Raw genomic sequence first — 18,516 nt, 5'->3', positions numbered from 1 at the left:
CATGATAGATTGTAAAGAAACAGTGGTTCACGTATCGGTCGCTATTGCGACATGTAGGATGGTCGTATAAGGCCAGCGCAAGAGCATTATCGACCCGCGGCTAAGCTCTCTAGGAGGAGCGAAGAAGAGTGTCTGATATTGTAAGTGCAGATTGACGTGATTCGAGGATTTTGGGGTCCACGGAAAAGAAATGATTCGATCAGGGCAAAAAGCATTGGGATATACTCGGTATCGCCCGGTGTGTGCAGTGGCGGGATGGCGACGTTATGGCGATATCGGATCGCTGGGCTGGAGTTTGCGGAGACACACAGTGCGAGCGAACTTGCTGAGAAGCGGTAATACGCCTATAATGGATATGATGGATATGATGGATAACAGCTGTGACTCGATGCACTCAAATCGCAATGAGAATTTTGATGAGGCGATCAAGAGCAGCGGATCTGACGATAGTGGGCGACCCCCCACTCGCCCACCCGTAGGGCAGTGCAGGGCAGTATGTACAGGAGCCACCTGAGTCCGTCCGATTAATATAGAATAATACGGGGTCGCATCTGGCCATCTGGAGTGTGTCCAGGTAGCATCCACTAACTCCTCGCTGGCTTGCGGGCCACCAGGCCAGGGGGTTGGATCACCTGCTAAGTGCCCGGTAGGTATGAAGGTAAGCAACACTGGGCTCCCACACGCCCCACGAGCCCCCAATAACGGCCCCTTGGTCAATGCAGTCACCCACCAGTCATCCGCATATACCCAAGGACTGGTGAGGGATCATCCGCTCGCTTCTCGTGTTGCAGAGAAAATTCTTTATCATCGGCCCTCGGTAAGGGTCGAGACGTCTTGCCGCTCTACCCTTACATTTCAAAGCGGCGGGGATGAAGACCGGCCCTTTGACCTCTGCATCGTACGAGGTACAAGAGACCCTGTTTCTCCTGTGCGATGAGAATGGTCGTCGAGTATGTCGGAGAGCGCTGAGTGGAAACGAGGAAATGGAGGGAAAGACCGTGATATGAGAATAGACAAGGGAGAACACGTTGTCGAGACCGAGAATTGAGCTTTCCTAGCTTATGCATACCGAGTACGAGGTACAAGGTTGAGATATCCGTACCTCGTACCCAGCTCACCAGCTCGCCAGTTATGTCGACGAGGCTGTTCCACGTGACAGTTGCCCCCTGCTAACTTCGGCCGCACTAGGTGCGAGCTTCGGCTCCCATAGTTTTAGGATATCTTGTATCCATCTCTCATTGTGTAATACAGCAAAACGGCCACTTGTGATTAGCCGCCCTCGAACATTGGCTGGGCGTGTCGCATTGATGCCGCACACATCGGCGTCGCGCAGTCTGCTGGGACTCGTGAGAAGATTCAACCAGCTTAATGTCGCCGATCCATTGACAGTATGACATCCTGAAAACTGTGGCATTAACCTCGATTAACTTGGTCATAGCAATGCCTTGCACCGAGACTAGGTCGAGCATTCGCCTCTCAAACTCAGCTACCCATCCCCAAAATCACTAAGGAGTTTGAACCGGGTCGTGATTCCTCTCAGATTCGAACCCCTTCCACTGCGGCATCTCCAACGCCGTGGTTATCAAGGACTCCATCAACAACAGAGCTCCACGTTCTAGACCACCCTGTCCTCGCAACACTGCATTCGTGGCCTCACATCGAACCTACTCGCTATGCGCTGTATGGCTCTCGGTACCTCGATGCCCCCTTGCGCCGAGACATACTTCACCGCGCTGTCATCTACGAAGCAGACGCCACACGCCAGGGTACGGCGAGCACAAAATGGCGCTTCGAAGTCCATGGGTCCAACCGGAAGCTATACCAGCAAAAAGGCACAGGTCGTGCTCGTGTGAGAGACAAAAAGTCCCCTATAAGAAGAGGAGGTGGTGTCGCTTTCGGTCCGAAACCGAGGGACTTTTCGACCGAATTGCAGAAGAAAGTTTATCACCAGGCGTTCCGGATCGCGTTAAGTTATCGATTTAGGAAGAATGAGTTGGTTATCCTGAACGACAAGATCACTCTCCCGGAGGGCAACAGTGCCCGGTTTCTTAACAACGTTTTCGAAGCCAATCGCTGGGGCCAGGGATACGGCCGGAGCCTCCTCGTCACTAGCACCTTGGAATCGGCCGGATCACGTATCTTCGAAGAGATGGAAGTGATCGGCGAACACGGCGAGCTCAAAGATATCGAGGACGTGGATGTCAAGGACCTCCTCACTAGCGGGCGCATCGTGATCGAAAGATCTGCCCTGTTAAGCTTGCTCTGCAAGGAACAGACATTCAAGGAGAACGGAACAGTGTTCACTTTCGAGAAATCTTTCAGGGATGTGAAGCTTGAGAATAGGCTTCAGGTGCCTGAGAAGGTTGTACAGTATTTGTGAGACTAGACCTTGGAGAGAGGCAGATTTTGATTCGAACAAAAAGAGTGTTCCTATAACGACTTTTGTGTTCCGTGGGGCGTGTCCTCGTTCATCTCTCTCGCCTTTCGTTTTCCACTTTCACTTTCCATTCTGACAACACGACACGTTTTATCCTGCAAAGCGATGAGGCATCTCGGTACATTCATTTACAAAATTCCCATTCCTGTGTAGGGGTCTGGAGTATTGTTGAATCGTACTCCGTGCGCTGGGGCAGTAGGGCTAGTAACGCCGCTTTTGCCAGGACAAAGCTTCCATTGGACAGATCTCAGCTATACCGGGTAACATCCATCGCGGGCCAATCATAGTCTACCAATGTACAGGGCAGCATCAGTCCACACTCAAAAGAGGATCAGCCCCGCCCTAAATTTACTCGATCTTGGCTCGATTTTTCTGACCTTGATTCAGAATGTGCCTGCAACAGCCATACAGGATGTGCACTGAGATTTAGGTGTTCCAGGAGAAGAATCCTAGGGGCGCCGGAGACACACTTCTGAATCGTCGTTCGCCATGGCAATCCAAAAGAAGCACGGTAAAGGACGGCTTGGTATGCGCTCCGTCACTCAATTTACCCTGCACTTTCGTGAACATTGACTGATTTTCTCTCAGACAAATGGTATAAGCTCGCCAAGGAGAAAGGATACAGAGCTCGAGCAGCCTTCAAGTTGATACAACTGAACAAGAAGTATGGTTTCCTGGAAAAGAGTCGAGTGTTGCTGGATCTCTGCGCCGCACCGGGATCCTGGTGTCAAGTTGCAGCTGAGACAATGCCTGCGCAAAGTCTGATTGTCGGCGTCGATTTGGCTCCCATCAAGCCCATCCCTCGCGTTATCTCCTTCCAGAGCGATATCACCACGGACAAATGTCGAGCGACTATTCGACAGCATTTGAAACATATGAAAGCGGATACTGTGCTGCATGACGGTGCACCCAATGTCGGTGTTGCCTGGGTACAAGATGCTTTCTCGCAAGCGGAATTGGTCCTGCAATCAATGAAGTTGGCGACTGAGTTCCTGAAAGAAGGGGGCACATTTGTCACAAAGGTGTTCAGGTCGAAAGACTACAACGCGCTACTTTGGGTCTTCAAACAACTATTTACATCGGTCGAGGCTACAAAACCCCCTTCTTCGAGAAATGTATCAGCAGAGATCTTTGTCGTGTGCAGAGGCTTCAGAGCGCCCAAGAGACTGGACCCCAAGTTTCTGGACCCGAAACATGTTTTCGCGGAGTTGCAGGATCCCACACCGAATAACGAAGCTAAGGTTTTCAATCCCGAAAAGAAGAAACGGAAACGAGAAGGTTATGAGGAAGGCGACTGGACTCAACACAAAGAAATCCCCGTCAGTGATTTCATTCATACCACAGACCCGATCGCGATTCTAGGCTCCGTCAACAAACTCAGTTTCGAGCAGCCGCCCAACGGCGATCTTGCATTGGCTACAATAGGCCGACTACCCGAGACGACAACCGAAATCAGACAATGTTGCGCGGACTTGAAAGTTCTAGGAAAGAAGGAATTCAGAACGTTACTTCGGTGGCGGCTGAAAGTCCGTGATCAGTTTGGCCTGTCCGGCAAAGCGAAAAAGCAGGATCAGGAAGTGCAGGCCATTGGGCAAGAAGGAGAAGAGGTGGCCGAGGTCGAGTCGATGGACGGAGAGCTCAAACTCCAACAAGAACTACAGAGGCTGAAGGATCAAGACAACAAGGAAAAAAAGAAGGAGCGTCGGAAAGAAAATGAAAGGAAGCGAAAAGAGATTGTCCGGATGCAGATGCACATGACTGCGCCGTATGATATTGGATTGCAACAGAGTGGCCCTGGTGCTGAAGGATCCATGTTTAGTATCAAAGCGGCTGATAAGGTGCAGAACCCAGTTCAGATAGCCAATGGAGACATGGCAGACGAGGAAGATTCGGAGCTGGAAGCATCAGAGGTCGCTTCTGATGGCAACGAGGATGAGACTGGTGACATGCTTGAAAGGGAACTCGATTTGATGTACGAATCTTATCAGCAAAAAAGGGAAGAAGCAGACGCAAAGGCACGAGCAAAGCGAGCAAGAAAGGAGAGAGAAACAGATGAATGGGAAGGCCTCTCCGACGACGGAGGCATATCAAGCGATATAGCGACTGACGCTGGGTCCGATGATGAGCAAAACGGCTACCCTATGAAACAACAGCCAAAAAGTGAAGGTCTTTCCACCAAAGCAGCCATGTTCTTTGATCAAGACATCTTTCAGAACCTGGGCATCGAAGATGATCAAGATGACCAAGAAGACTTGGACAAGGATAGCGCAATTGAGATGGACGACGAATCCTCGGATCAAGTAGACTCTGCTGCTGCAAGAGCTCAGGCATCAAAAGGACAGCGAGGCAAACCTGTTAATTCAACCTTGAAGAAACAACGACTCTCACCTCAAACAGCAAAAGATAAATCGGAGTCCGAGCCTGAAACTACGCCTAAAACCACCATCTCTTCCACCACAGACCTTGCACGTCCCGAAGACCCATTGACTCCATCCGGTCATCTGGACATCGATATAATCACTGTTGAAGCCATGACCCTCGCGCACTCCCTTGCGACCAAGCAAACCACATCCAAGGACCTTATCGATGATAATTTTAACAAATACACCTTCCGCGATACTGACGGCCTTCCCGATTGGTTCCTAGATGATGAAGACCGACACTCTCGCCCCCTGAGACCGATCACGAAGGCTGCGGCCGCGGCGATAAAAGAGAAGATGCGGGCGTTGAATGCTCGACCCATCAAGAAGGTGCTCGAAGCAAAAGGGCGGAAGAAGATGAAAGCCGCTCAACGTCTGGAGAAGCTCCGCAAGAAATCCGCGCTGTTGCTCGAAGACGAGGGCGTCAGTGAAAAGGACAAGGCGTCAACCATTTCGAGAATGATGGTCCGGGCGGCCAAGAAAGGGAGACCCAAGGAGAAGGTCAAGCTGGTCGTGGCGCGGGGTGCGAATAGGGGTATTGCGGGACGACCGAGGGGCGTCAAGGGCAAATATAAGATTGTGGACGCGCGGTTGAAGAAGGATGTGCGGGCCGAGAAGAGGCTGAAGAAGAAGTTGAAGAAGTAGCAGAGCCCACGCCCCGATCGTTACACTCTGGACACCGGTGGATACAATAAGAACCACCCCCCTCTACATATGAAGACTCTTGTTTGATTACCCTGCATCTTTCAATGCTCTGTCAAGGATGATCTATGCGCGCCGTACTTGTTCTCGCACAGCCTGATTCCTTCTTGCCCGTCATCCGCCTAGCTGACGGTTTTATTAGATGCTCATTTCGTGTCTATCTAACGGCCTTTATCCCCATGCCTTCGCTATCCTGTTGAGAGCAGGCCAGCCAAAAAGAAGCAACGAAACTAGTTGTGCGCTCATTGGGTGTGTGGTGCATGGGCGCCACCAAGGACTCCTTGTCCACACTTTGGCTGTGTCCTTCCATGGTCCGCATTTTACCTATTCCAAAGGGCGGACATCCGTGGAGGCTGCGGCGTGGTGCAATTCCCAGCAATAGATTCATCCTGATCGAAAATCCAGTGTTTTTTGTTCTCCAGGCTCCCTTTTACTGCTGCCGGTATTTGCACTGTTCAGCACATCTAAACCTCTATGCGGAGGATGAGATGAGCATTCGTTCAGAGAATGCGGTCTCCGGCATTCTTCTGAAAAATCTGCTTCCAACAATCTTTACCACCCTCCGAAGCCCCAGCGGCCTTCGTCATCTTCGCCCGCGTCGAACTTGTCCAACTCACTGCCATCGCCGGAGTAACCGATAAAGTCCCGATTGTCGTCAATCAATCGTCCATACTCCAGAAGTAATCTGAACATGTACACCTCGATATCCTCACGCCTGAGCACCTTGTTTGCCCATTCGCGACCCTGCCGAGCGAGTTTCTGCGCCTCTCTATCATGCCGAGCGACAAAAACCCGAGAATTCGAGTCTCCGCCTTCGTCGACGTGTTGTTTGTAGGGCTTGCCATACCCAATAAAGTACGTCAAAAGACCATAAATGTCATCGTACCGGTTGTCGACAGGAACAAAATGTCGCCATGCTAAAAGTCGGCTATCGTGCCATTCCCGGAAGATAGTAGCTTTGAGACCGAGACTCTTGCTTTGAAGGAACGCATGCCATCTGCCTGAGAAAGAGTGTCCGTCGACGTCGATCAAGTATCTCGATTTGAATTGTGAAGTGAGCGAAACCTGGGGCTTCCAAGAGAAAACGCTGTCGTAGAATGAACAATTCGGCAGACAGGACATCGGCTCAGTGAATCCGATGTCGCTGTGTCGGTCGGCGAACTGTGAGGGCTGGAATCGACCATAAAGTTCGTAGGTGGTGTTGACTTTGCCAGGGCCATCGTCTTTTTCTGTGAGGACTTTGACCTCTTTCCCTGTCTCCGACAAATGGGTGCCATTGAAGAGTTGAACGAGTCTTTGGCGGTGCATCCTGTCCCAGTTATCCTCAAGCTGGACACCACCAGAAGTGACGCCGCGCCAAATGGTATTATCTTGCTTGTCCCGCCAATCAACATCTTCCTCATCGTCGTAGTCATATCGCTCATCATGCTGATAATACATATTTGCTGGAAAGAGAATATCGTTATTGACACTAACCTTGCATTCGCCGAAGATGGGAACAAGCTTTTGCGAGGCGATGATGCTGCTTGCGGAATACAACATGCCATGCAGATCTTGAATAGTCGGACCCACGGTGCAGAGGTCTGTCGAGAGGTTGAAGTTCTTCACAAACCCAAGGGTGGGTTCTTTGTACAACATATCCGTGTCCGCTACGGTCATGTTCGACCGAGCAGGGGATTCTGGCGGACAACCTTTGGCTGCGAGATTCATGTACTGCTGACCGGGGGCGAAGAACCAGTCATCACTTAGTCTTGTGGAGTGGTCGAGTTCCTTGTCTTCGATATTTATATCCAGGAGCTCTGGTTGATTCTTAGTAAAGCTGTCGGTGACTTCTGGAGCCATGATGCGCGTCTGGTACTCCTTTCGCAGTAGCTCTTGCATATCTTCCCAAGGCACGATCAGGCGCGGTTGATCCAACCTGTTCATGGGAATGTCCATGTCCGGAAGGAATTTGATACATTTCTCGATGACTTTCTCCATAGTTTCGGATCGCCAACTGGGGTTATCCACCCTTACAACCTTGTGATTGCGGATATGAATTACCGATACGCCAAAGTCAGGGTTTTCCCACATATGCGCCGCACGAATGCGGATCTCTGACGCATTGAGAGCCCAAAAGGGGCGCAGATCATCCATGATTTGTTGGAAATCATCAATGTTGAACACGTTCCTCTTTCTGGCGAACTTATACCAGTCCTTGAATCCCGGGGGAGGATGTCTGCCATATTTGCTTCTATATTTCTCCACTGTCTGCCTGAATGTTGTCGAAATCTGCGTCTCGTAGGCTCGCCACTCGGCATCGGCTTCTTGCATTAGCTGCGCGATGGGATGTAAATCGAAGTGCTCGACAGGTTGAGAAGTCGGAGGGATAGGTTTCTCAGTGTCGATTGCGTTCTCGGGCTCGGGCTCGAGCTCGAGCTCGGATTCGGGCGCCGGCACCGGCGTGGGCGTGGGCGCAGGAGAAGGGTCGAGTTCCAGATCCCATATCGCGTCTGGATCGGGCGCTGATGGAGGTAGTTTATGCTCGGTCGGGTTTAGATGGCCGGGGATGGGGATCTGGGAAGCGACATCGCGGAAGTCGCCACTAGAGGACGAAAGCCCGTGGAAAACAATATAGAATGCGAGTATACTAGCGAGGAGCAAGATGATGCGTCGCTTGTTCAACTCAATGGGACCCATTATGCCTGAACTTTGGGTGGATGATGGAAATGTGGTGCTCTCCTACGTAGTCATGACTTGGATAAGCAAGTGAATAGGCAATGCAAGTCCAACACAGTGGTTATGCCACCCGGCTGTGGGAGCTCTCACCGACTCATTGTTGGTGAGAAGAGATGTTGGAGTCAAACGAGGACGATGATGGGTCTTCAGGAGGTGCCACAGGGGACGCGAGGGTCGCAGGGGGGAAACGCAGCTGGGAACAAAAGGGGTGCGCAGGTGGCGTGGCCGGAGGGAAAATCTCGACTCATTCCCATTGGCGGAGAGTACGAGGTACCAGTATTGAATTCTCGGTACTACCTGTAAGTACCCCCTCGCCCTATCTGCTCATCCTTGCCCATGCTCCGAACGAGCTATGTAATAGTGATACTCGATACACAATACTCCAGCTCCAAAATTCTGTCACTTCTCCCAAGCCTTCACGAAGAGACTATTGCGAACAAGACTACTCTGTTGAGGATACACTATGGGTCTTGGCACATACTGGGTACTCTCCATGAGTGCGCGGACCATCAAGCCACAATGGCCATCGATATTGCCCTCCAAGAACCCCTCTACCATCCGAGTGCACGCAGATGCTGCCACCACCCTTCTGATATCACCGTGGAAGATCTCGGAAGAGCTCGGATGATGCCTTCCCTGGCATCCCTGGCCTTTCCCAACTTTCACTCGCCAACCACACTGGGCTGTACTGTGAAGGTTTGCCGAGGCCGAATAGGGGGCAATCAGCCTTGCACCCCCTTACGTACCCGATTTGTGTGATCTGGCCATTTACCAGGAACAGGATCGGCTAAGATGAGGAAACCTTTTAAGCCACGATGCATAATATGCTCGCCAGCTTGCAGAAACATGCTTTCAAAAGAAATCTATGTGCGGGATCTCACCTCGCAGCATCATCACGAGAAACATCACAAGGGCTACATTCTCCCGACATCATCGATACCGGCTCGGTGTTCGCTTCAACACACGAACAGGCTCCCTAGGCCGCGTGGGATGGGGCTTCTGCCAAGGCAACTAATGATTTCGTCTTCTCGTATTATCCTCGGATAAAATTGAGCCTCCCCCCTCTCCCCCCCGCATTTTATGCCCCGGGGCCCCAGTCTTGCTGACACGACAAGTCCATCATGATTGGCCTTTTGACAACGACGCTCCATGCCATGTCAGGATAGTGGTGGGTGGCCCTGCAGGCGGACGTCAGATGTACGATGTCAACCGTTGTCGACCAACTGAGCAATAGATACGCTACCTCGGCATCCCTTACTGTGGCTTAGGGAAGCTGTATTAATGTCTGTTGATGCCTATCCATCAATCCCAGTCCTTTGTTGTGGTGGTCCCAGTGGAAAGCCCTTCTTCTACCCGATTCAGATCATGGAGTTCCTTACACTGCTGCAGTCACCGCACAGTTTTCTGTGGGCAACACTGTTGGGCGTCGTTGCCCATCTGACGCTGTTTCGCCATGGCGAATGGGACATGTCTGCGCCAGCTCTAATCGCGGCCTTTTTCAGCACCCAACTGTTGCTCGTTGGATATGGGACTGCCTATGCGCCATCATTCAAAGCCGTTCCATTCGCAGTTCTCCACGTATCGGGTCTAGGGATTTGCTTTCTGGTGGGCACCTTCACTAGTATCTTGATATATCGCGCATTCTTCCACCGACTCTCCAGATTTCCCGGTCCGTTTTGGGCACGGCTGTCTACCATATATCCGACATCACTTTCCTTCAGGTCCAAATTGCACCTCTATGAAGAAGTTCAGGCGTTGCATAGACAGTACGGAGATTTCGTGAGACTTGGTCAATCCCTCCCGGCGCAACATCAAAGACATAACCGGCATTAACATTTTATCAGGGCCGATGGAATTGTCTATTGCTGACCCGCGCGCGGTTCAAGCGGTCAATTCCGCACAGACCCCTTGCACAAAAGGACCCTGGTACAATGGAATGCGACCACGAGTGGCTTTGCAAAACAGCCGAGATAAGCAAGAACATTCTCAGCGAAGGAAGGTCTGGGATCGAGGATTTGGTGCCAAAAGTACTCCCCCGCTTAAAGTGCTCCCGGAAACGTGCGCCGCTGTAGGCTAACGCACGGGACATCTAGGTCTTCGAGATTACGAGCCCCGTGTAGTCACATACACCACGGGGTTGATGACAGCTATTGAGGCTCAAAAGGACAAGCCAATGAATGTAACCGATTGGTTCAACTTTTACAGCTTCGATGTCATGGGAGACCTCGCTTTCGGAAAGTCTTTTGACATGGTCAAAAATGGCGTCAAACATTACTTCATGAATTCTCTCAAGACCAACATGACCATGGCAGGTTACTTTAAACACGTTGTTTGGACAGCCCCGATCATGAGATCGATTCCAATCCTGAATTTCGAGCATAAGAGATTCTGGAAATTTGTGAACAGCCAAGTTGATGAGAGAATGCAGGTGAGCTTTCTCGACGTACAGGAGAAAGTGCTATCCCTAACACAAGCCACATCAGATGAAGCCTGATAAGCCGGATGTGTTCTCTTATCTACTAGAAGAATACGAAAAGCAAGAGCCGAAGACGGCCCAAAACCTGATGAACCTTCAGGCAGATGCTTATCTGATTGTCGTTGCTGGAAGGTGATGAATTCTCCCTTGCAATGTCGGCAACTACGCTTAATCAGGCTGTTCCGACTGAGACTCTTTTAGCGACACTACCTCCTCCACTCTAACCACACTTTTCTTCCATCTTGCAACGGAACCGCATGTTCTCGCTGCACTCCGAAAACAGGTTGACCCACTGTTTGAGTCTGGAGAGGTCGATTCTGTCACATTGGCCAAGAGCAAGCATTTAGACGCCGTCATCAACGAGGCCTTGCGCCTTCATCCCCCCGTGCCTTCAGGGGTCCAGCGGTTGACTCCTCCTGAAGGCATGATGATTGGGCAAACTTTTGTTCCTGGGAACACGATTGTATATATTCCCTTTTACACTTTATTCAGAGGTAAAATCCCATCCCACGACAACTCCGACGCAGGAGCCAACGTACACGTTCTAATTCTTATTATAGACAAGAGGAATTTCAAAAGGCCAGAGGAATTTATCCCTGAGCGATGGACCACAAAATCTGAACTGGCCGTGGATGCTTCGGTTTTTGTCCCCTTCTCGTACGGTACGTTCAGGGTCGTGGCATTGCAGTCCCGCAATCACAGCATGTGAAGAAACGACTCATTCAGAGAACGGTGAGCTGACAGTACGCTACCAATACCAGGTCCCTATAGCTGTATTGGTAAACAGCTTGCTTTGATGGAGCTTCGATATGTGACAGCTTTTATAGTGCATCGGTATGACTTCACACTGGCTCAAGGGGAGGATCCAGCCAAATTCACTCGAGACATGACTGATGGGTTTACCCTTGCATGCCCACCTCTGCACCTTGTGTTCACTGATAGGAAAACTGCTTGAGACTCGACGTCCAGGTTATGTACAAGACCATGATCACGTGCATCTCGGGGCTTTGTATCGATGCCATTTTGCCGCTTCGCTCCGTTTAATCCATATTTCACATAAACGACGTTCTATTCACTCATCCGTGCCATTTACACTTGGTATACCGAGTCTCAGCTTCGCGGATTCTCAGAGCTCCTCGGGCTGTATGTATGCCAATCGCAGCTCATCCCACCTTTCCTGAGTCAACACGTATCAGTCAGAGACAACCCCATATTGGACCTGTTCCCTGACCCTGCTTACATTCACTTGTCGAATCGGTTGCATACCTCGGCCTCGGCAGGTCATGATATTGACAACGAACCCCGCAAATCCCTACGACCACATCCTAGGCAACTTGCTTCGCGATGGGATCAAACACTTCCAAAATCGCGACCCCGCCTGACTCCCAGGCCAGGCTCGCGGGGAAAACCGACTCTAAAAGTGGCTGAGATTTCCTTCGGTGAGACATTTTCCAAAACGAACTTCTTTCTCGCAATCATGGTGGCCGCACTCTTTGAACTGTCGTCCCAGTGGCTCTCAAAGGCCCTTGGCTTTGACGTTGTCATTGCTAAGTCTACCCGAATTGGGACTGGCCAGATTGGCGAAGTGTACCGCGTTGAGCTTGAGTATGGCACAAAGACCCGAGCAGGGCCTGCCTCGGTGGTGGCAAAAATGGCTTCTCTCGATGCAGATTGCAAATCTTTCGGGGTCAACTCTGGTTTGTACGAGCGAGAGGTCCGATTTTATAAAGAGATTGCTCCGCTGCTCACAACGGGGCCGATTGCAACAGTTTACAGGGTGGACAGGGATGAAGTATCCGGAGAATTTGTCATTTTGATGAGTGACAATGCTGGAAGGGTTGGCTGTGACATTAGCGGAGCAACACTCGAAGAGGCCAGATTGGCCATGTCGGAGCTTGGTAGACTCCATGGGTTGATTTTGAACCATGTGTCTTTGAAGAAGCACGGATGGATGAAGAGGACAAAAGCCTGGTCGGCAGCAGAACAGATGTTGGAATACTGGGATCGTTTCAAGGAGCGATATGGAGATCGCATGAGACCAGAACACCGCGACATCTGCCAGAAGTTTATCGACAGCTTTGACGCGTACCATGCCGCCCTAGACGCGACTTCAGCTCCTACAGGGCTCGTACATGGAGACTATCGACTGGACAATATCCTATTTGGACACAGTGGAGGCCTGCCATTGACCTTGGTGGACTGGCAGACCTGCTATTGGGGGCCCATCCTTCATGATCCCTCATACTTTTTGGGGTTAGCTATAACCCCTGAATTTCGTCGCGAACACGGAGAAGAACTGTTGAAAATCTATCACGAGGCTCTCTCTGTGAGCTCGCCTTTCCCGATCAGCATTCATGAATGCAAGGCGGGCGTTCAGATGCACAGTTTCACTGGAATGCGTCAAGCCATCACGGCGGCGAGTCTCGTGGAAAGAACAACCCGAGGAGACGACCTGTTCCTGACCATGTTCGAGCGCAGCTGTGAACACGTCGCTGATACGAAGGCGCTTGAGGTGCTGCCCCCTCCGGTTCCCGTCCCACATTTGGAGCCAGAAGCATTAGACGAGAAGATGCATCCGTTCAGCGACCACCCCCTTCACAACGAAAGCTGGTATTTTGATGTGGTTGACGCAGAGCAGGAAGTCGGGGTATGGGTGAGGCTCGGAGTCATTCCCAACCAGAGTGGCTCATGGTACCATGCCTTAATCTGCGGACCAAAGATACCCACGGTTGGAGTCATCGATTTTGAGGCTCCTCACCCGGGAGAGGACCTTATAGTCCATGGCGCGGAGTACACAGCCACACACAAAGCAGAAGTGCCCCTCAAGGAATATCGTATCACTGTGAAGGGAAAAGGAGTGGCATTCGATGAGCCAGCGACAATCTTGCAAGGTGGAAGTGGCCGGCCAGTGGATGTCCAGATGGACCTCCTTTTTGAAACAGACGGCCACCCTTATAAATGGCGCCGTGCGACCAGATACGAGATTCCTTGTAAGGTCACTGGTACGTTCTCATGGGACGACCACACCTTCACCTTTACCAAGGCAAGAGGCCAACGGGACCATTCTTGGGGTCCTCGCGATTGGTGGTCGGCCGACTGGGTCTGGACTGCATTCCACTTCGACGACGGGACGCACAGCCACCTTGTACATGCCAAAGCCCGAGGAGGAGACTATCCTCACCTTGGTGTAGGGTATGTCCAGAGAGAAGGGGAGCCGTTGATTGAAATGACCGACGTCAAAGCAGCAGCAGAAATGGCAGCAAATGGGTTGGGCATCTCAACCACGATCACGATGGCTCCGCTTCCGCTCACCTTCTACGTGAAACCCACTGGGCATGCCCCTCTATGCCTCATGGCGAAGGACGGACGAGTTGCAAAGTTTCCTCGCTCTTGGGCGACAATCACCACTAATGACGGTCGCAAAGGCGTCGGCTGGCTCGAATGGAACATCAACGAGTGAATAGAGACAAACTTTAGTCTCTTGATGAGCAACGGAGAAGCGGCTCGGTCTGATGAAGCGTCTTTTTCTGCTGCAAAGTATGTAACATTCGATACTCTCCTGGAAAAGGGACTGTGCGTTGAAAGCAGTTACTCCCCGTCTCCCAATTATATGATGAGCTGTATTTGAAACGGCGGCGACCTGGTAGTAACTAACCAGATCAAAAGCTATTCATCAGTCCTTCTCATAACGAGGATCAAAACTCTTGATTTTGAATGTCAGTCACGTCCTGGACCTTGTGATTTTTCTCCCCCACATAAGCGTCACCCAACGCTGCCTTTTGCTCGTCACGCTTCTTGTTACGTGTGACATACACGATTCGAATAAGGTACAAGTCGACTGTGATCGAGAAATAGAGAATCACAATCGAGATCTTTGCGGGCAGGCATCGTGGGGCGTCCTTTGCTTGAAAGGTTTGAGGAGAGATGATTTTTCCGACGGTGTACGCGATAGTTCCGAAGCAGGTGGCTATTATTTTCTTGGTAGATCCAGCGACGTTGCTCGCTTGGAGACCAAGGATGATCGTCTAGCCGATAGGCATGCCTCCGCTGAGATAGTAGCCGATCTGTGCAGGAGTCTTTTCGGTCGTTGCCATGAGGATTGCGCCGACAAAACAGGGAATGTGGGTTATGATGCAGCACCGCAATCTTTGTTTTTTTTTCATGGCCAAGTAAGTCACGCCGATAAGGATGACGACTTCGTACGCACCGAGCGGTGTGACCCAGCAGGAGAGAGTTGAGCTTGCTATAGCCCATCCCGGTGACAAGGATGTTGCCGAAGTTGGTAGCGATAGAATTGGGGATATACTTGAACCTGGGAACGATGTATTGTGTGATGTCTATGAAGGAAAGAAGATAGTCAAGCAACAGAGAGTATAAAAACCCTGGAGGTGTTGCGCGACCTCGTGGCTACCATTGTCACTGCCCTTATCACTGGGTAGTGAATCCAACTGAGATTGGCGGCAAAGACCCTAAACGCATATAGCCATGTGTTAATATCGGCGAGCGCTTCCCAGAATTGATCCCACTTGAATGTCTCGGAACCAATTCCCTGTTCATTGCCTCGGATACACTCCACATATTGAACCTTTTCTTCCTGCGAAAGAAAGCCCGCCACTACCGTGGAATCTGGCAGGATGAACCAAGATGAACCAGAAAAGCACGCCGATCACGAGGGTCAGGAGTGCCAGGAACTAGAAGATTATTTGCCACCCCTTCAAGGCGGCATGGACGTCTCCCCCAACATGTCTCCCGACGCCATATGCAAAATGCCCTCCGAACATTTGGGAAAATCTACATATGGACAACCAGATGCCCACGCGGAAAGCCTGTTCTTCTTTTTTGTACGACTGGCTGGTGAACACAACACATGCAGGGACTATCGTCGCCTCTGCAGCCCCGAGGAAGAACCGGCACACCATCAAGCTGGCGAAGGACTTGCATCTCGCCAAGCAGCTAGAACTCCGCCTCAGATAACGACATTGATACTGACGTATTTGGCTAGTGGGAACATCTGCAAGATATAGATGGTGGGAAACTCGAAGGTTAGGTGGCCAAAGAAGAATATGGAAGCCACCCACTTGAACTGGTCCCCGACCAGATGGGCCGACTCCCGAAACCCAGTGACACTTGCATAAGAGATGGAGGTGTTATCGAGGTATTGCAGAAAATAGACGGTACAGATCAGGGGCATTATATGGTGTTTGATGCGTTGCAGAAGCCGTTGAATACGCTTTGGGTCTGTTGGTTGCTTCAGATCGCCAGTGGAGATAAGGAGTTCCAGAGCAGCGTCACCATTTTTCATGCTGGCTGGCTTAGCTGTTCGTGTTGTATCAGGAGAGGCGCTGACCTCAAATGAAGGACTTTCTTTTGCCGCCATTCTGCTGTTGATGGATGCTAAAAATCTGAAAGATGACAATCCTCAAACGTATGGCAGATCTCTTGCGGTTCATTAGAATGTCAAATCCACTCCTTGCAATTTTTCTCTCTCTTGGATTTCCCGACTTTCGTTCTTTGATGATGCACAAAACGCAAGCAAGCACGCAATCCTACGCTTTGGACCTTTGCAAATTTCATTCTCGGGGGATCTAGGCGCGCTTCATTGTCGAGCGCGGAATAACACGATTGGATGGATTCGGGCCCAAAGAATTTCGCTGGACTCCTCAGTTTGCGGATCTGGCGTGAGAGCTTTTCACCTGTGGTGTGACCCACCTTCCGAGTGCCCATAACAATATCTGCACTGCTATACAGCGCGAGCGCGTGCCGTCAACTGGGGCAATGAGACAGCAGAAAGCCTCGATTGCGTGCCTTCCCTCGCCATGTTGGGATCGCTTCTGTTTGACCTTACCGCTTTCATTGAGATTTAATCAAACGGTTGAATCGATAACCTTTTGCAGTACAGAAAGTAGCCGCTAGCTTACCTGCAGGGGCATGATATATAACCATTGATTTAGATGTGGACCATGATTTGCTTGTTGCTCAGGTGTGAACAAAGTATCCCCGTCCAGAGTCTGCACCCTCATTTCCTCGGCCGGGCTGAATAAGGCTGAGCTTGGTTAGATATTGCTGTCGCTGCAAAGCTGGTCGCTCGGATCCAATCGCTAGAAACGACAGGCTGGACAATAGTAGGGCAGCATGATCCACGTCCCGATTCGGGACGAGGCGCGAGCGGTGTCCAACCCCATCTTGGCATCTTGTACTTGGCGGCCATAAATCGTACCTAGTGAGCTAGATAACTTATACGAGGTAGTGCTTTCAATCAAGCCATCAGGAGCATAGGTCTTGAAGGGCCAACTCACGTCTACAACCCAATGCCGCCTCGACTGCCCTTGCGGCTCTCGCCGCCGAAGACCTTGTGCTCCTGTATTATCACACCAACACCCGCAAATGCAAACTCATCTATCCCGTTCCTCCTTCCGCTTCTCCAGACGGAGTCCCAAACACATCCCCAACACCGATATGCCTCAATCCTAACCTCCCTGTCCGATCGGCCTGGCGCATACAACAAGAAGATCCGTCGTGGACGAGGTCCCGCATCTGGCAAAGGAGGCAAATCTGGTCGCGGTTCCGACGGGCAGAAACAGCATAGCAAAGTCCCCGCAGGTTTCAACGGTGGACAAACACCTGAACACATCGTCCACGGAAAATACGGGTTTAAGAATTTGTCTGCCTGCTCTCGCCTCCAACATGGGAGAAAGTGGTAACTGATACATGACTCACAGATTTGCCAATGAAATGTCTCCCATCAATCTGGACAAAATCCAATCCTGGATTGACCAAGGGCGCCTAGATCCTTCCCGGCCCATCACTCTCAAAGAACTCTGCTCCTCGCGCGTCTTAGGCCGCATCAAAGATGGCGTGAAACTGCTCGGAAACGGGGCCTCGGAGCTCAAAACACCCGTCCATATCGTCGTCTCGAGGGCATCGCAATCTGCCATTGCCGCAGTGGAAGCTCTAGGCGGAACCGTGACGACGCGCTTTTATAGCGCTCAAGCGATACGCCGCATAAAGAGCAGTCAAACACATCCGTTCCTCTCTCTGCGCTGGGATCCGGTCGCCCTGAAGAACCCTCACCTTGCCGTCGAAGGGTCCGAGCTGGTCGAGAACCGTGCCAGGGGCATGGGTTTCCCATACAGGCTCCCCGATCCGAGTTCACGGAAAGAGCTGGAATACTATAGGGACGAGAAGCACCGCGGCTATTTGAGCCATTTAGTGAAGGAAGGCGAGAGCGCAAGTCTGTATTTCAAACCACCAATCAGTGAAGCGGAACTGAAAGCCCTGAAAAGGGAGAGTGCAAGGGGTGGCAGGGCTGCAAAAAGGAAAGAAGGAGACAAGCTGTGGTGAAGACGGGAGAATATGTATTATGCACTGGAATGCGTTTTCTGGTCAGGGTCTGGTTTATCGAGTTGGAAGAAGCAGGGCTTGTAAAAACACATGACGGGACGGGTGTGAAGCGGAACAAGACGTCGAGCTAGAGAGCTCCCAACCCTCAACGCATCTTGTAGATTGACAAAACGGCTGGAAAGCAAAATACTGCTAGATCTTGCTGGTCATTAGTCGTGTTTACATCTTTCGAATCTCAAAAGAGACCCGGGTTGGCAGACGAGCATCTGGCCTCTCCGAAAACGAGCTATGAATAGCTCAGTGTAAAGGAACAAACAATACAGTGCTTAGCGCATACAAAGGCCCGTCTATAAGTTAAACAATCGTCGTTTTCTCGGTCCGGGCAAGCCTGCCTTTGGAGAAGCATTAATACCACCAAAAAT

At 51.0% G+C, this 18,516-nt stretch overlaps 7 protein-coding genes across 7 annotated transcripts; 5 read left to right on the top strand and 2 right to left on the bottom strand.

Annotated features, from left to right (window-relative positions):
• Positions 1 to 1,307: 1,307 nt before the first annotated feature.
• Positions 1,308 to 2,380, top strand: A1O5_10899 (uncharacterized protein; the record flags this gene model as incomplete). The annotated part of the gene is made up of 2 exons (XM_007751473.1): positions 1,308 to 1,388; positions 1,439 to 2,380. 2 exons carry the CDS (start codon positions 1,308 to 1,310, stop codon positions 2,378 to 2,380), a joined length of 1,023 nt encoding a protein of 340 aa, XP_007749663.1.
• Positions 2,381 to 2,926: 546 nt separating this feature from the next.
• A1O5_10898 (uncharacterized protein) lies at positions 2,927 to 5,502 on the top strand (the record flags this gene model as incomplete). The annotated part of the gene is made up of 2 exons (XM_007751472.1): positions 2,927 to 2,963; positions 3,026 to 5,502. The coding sequence occupies 2 exons, from the start codon at positions 2,927 to 2,929 to the stop codon at positions 5,500 to 5,502; spliced, it is 2,514 nt and encodes an 837-aa protein (XP_007749662.1).
• Positions 5,503 to 6,111: 609 nt separating this feature from the next.
• Positions 6,112 to 8,238, bottom strand: A1O5_10897 (uncharacterized protein; the record flags this gene model as incomplete). Its single annotated transcript, XM_007751471.1, has 1 exon — positions 6,112 to 8,238. One exon carries the CDS (start codon positions 8,236 to 8,238, stop codon positions 6,112 to 6,114), a length of 2,127 nt encoding a protein of 708 aa, XP_007749661.1.
• Positions 8,239 to 9,642: 1,404 nt separating this feature from the next.
• Positions 9,643 to 11,708, top strand: A1O5_10896 (uncharacterized protein; the record flags this gene model as incomplete). The annotated part of the gene is made up of 7 exons (XM_007751470.1): positions 9,643 to 10,066; positions 10,122 to 10,304; positions 10,371 to 10,705; positions 10,761 to 10,885; positions 10,955 to 11,247; positions 11,314 to 11,415; positions 11,515 to 11,708. The coding sequence occupies 7 exons, from the start codon at positions 9,643 to 9,645 to the stop codon at positions 11,706 to 11,708; spliced, it is 1,656 nt and encodes a 551-aa protein (XP_007749660.1).
• Positions 11,709 to 12,230: 522 nt separating this feature from the next.
• On the top strand, positions 12,231 to 14,213 carry A1O5_10895 (uncharacterized protein; the record flags this gene model as incomplete). The annotated part of the gene is made up of 1 exon (XM_007751469.1): positions 12,231 to 14,213. One exon carries the CDS (start codon positions 12,231 to 12,233, stop codon positions 14,211 to 14,213), a length of 1,983 nt encoding a protein of 660 aa, XP_007749659.1.
• A 1,231-nt stretch (positions 14,214 to 15,444) lies between these two features.
• Positions 15,445 to 16,130, bottom strand: A1O5_10894 (uncharacterized protein; the record flags this gene model as incomplete). The annotated part of the gene is made up of 2 exons (XM_007751468.1): positions 15,445 to 15,687; positions 15,744 to 16,130. 2 exons carry the CDS (start codon positions 16,128 to 16,130, stop codon positions 15,445 to 15,447), a joined length of 630 nt encoding a protein of 209 aa, XP_007749658.1.
• A 931-nt stretch (positions 16,131 to 17,061) lies between these two features.
• A1O5_10893 (large subunit ribosomal protein L15) lies at positions 17,062 to 18,094 on the top strand (the record flags this gene model as incomplete). Its single annotated transcript, XM_007751467.1, has 2 exons — positions 17,062 to 17,414; positions 17,473 to 18,094. The coding sequence occupies 2 exons, from the start codon at positions 17,062 to 17,064 to the stop codon at positions 18,092 to 18,094; spliced, it is 975 nt and encodes a 324-aa protein (XP_007749657.1).
• Between the last annotated feature and the right edge of the window lie 422 nt (positions 18,095 to 18,516).

The sequence above is a fragment of the Cladophialophora psammophila genome (assembly GCF_000585535.1).
Source record: "Cladophialophora psammophila CBS 110553 chromosome Unknown aczJe-supercont1.22, whole genome shotgun sequence".
Classification (NCBI taxonomy): Eukaryota; Fungi; Ascomycota; class Eurotiomycetes; order Chaetothyriales; family Herpotrichiellaceae; genus Cladophialophora; species Cladophialophora psammophila.
The sequence above is the reverse complement of the archived record's forward strand: the minus strand, read 5'-3'. Positions and strand labels throughout refer to the sequence as shown.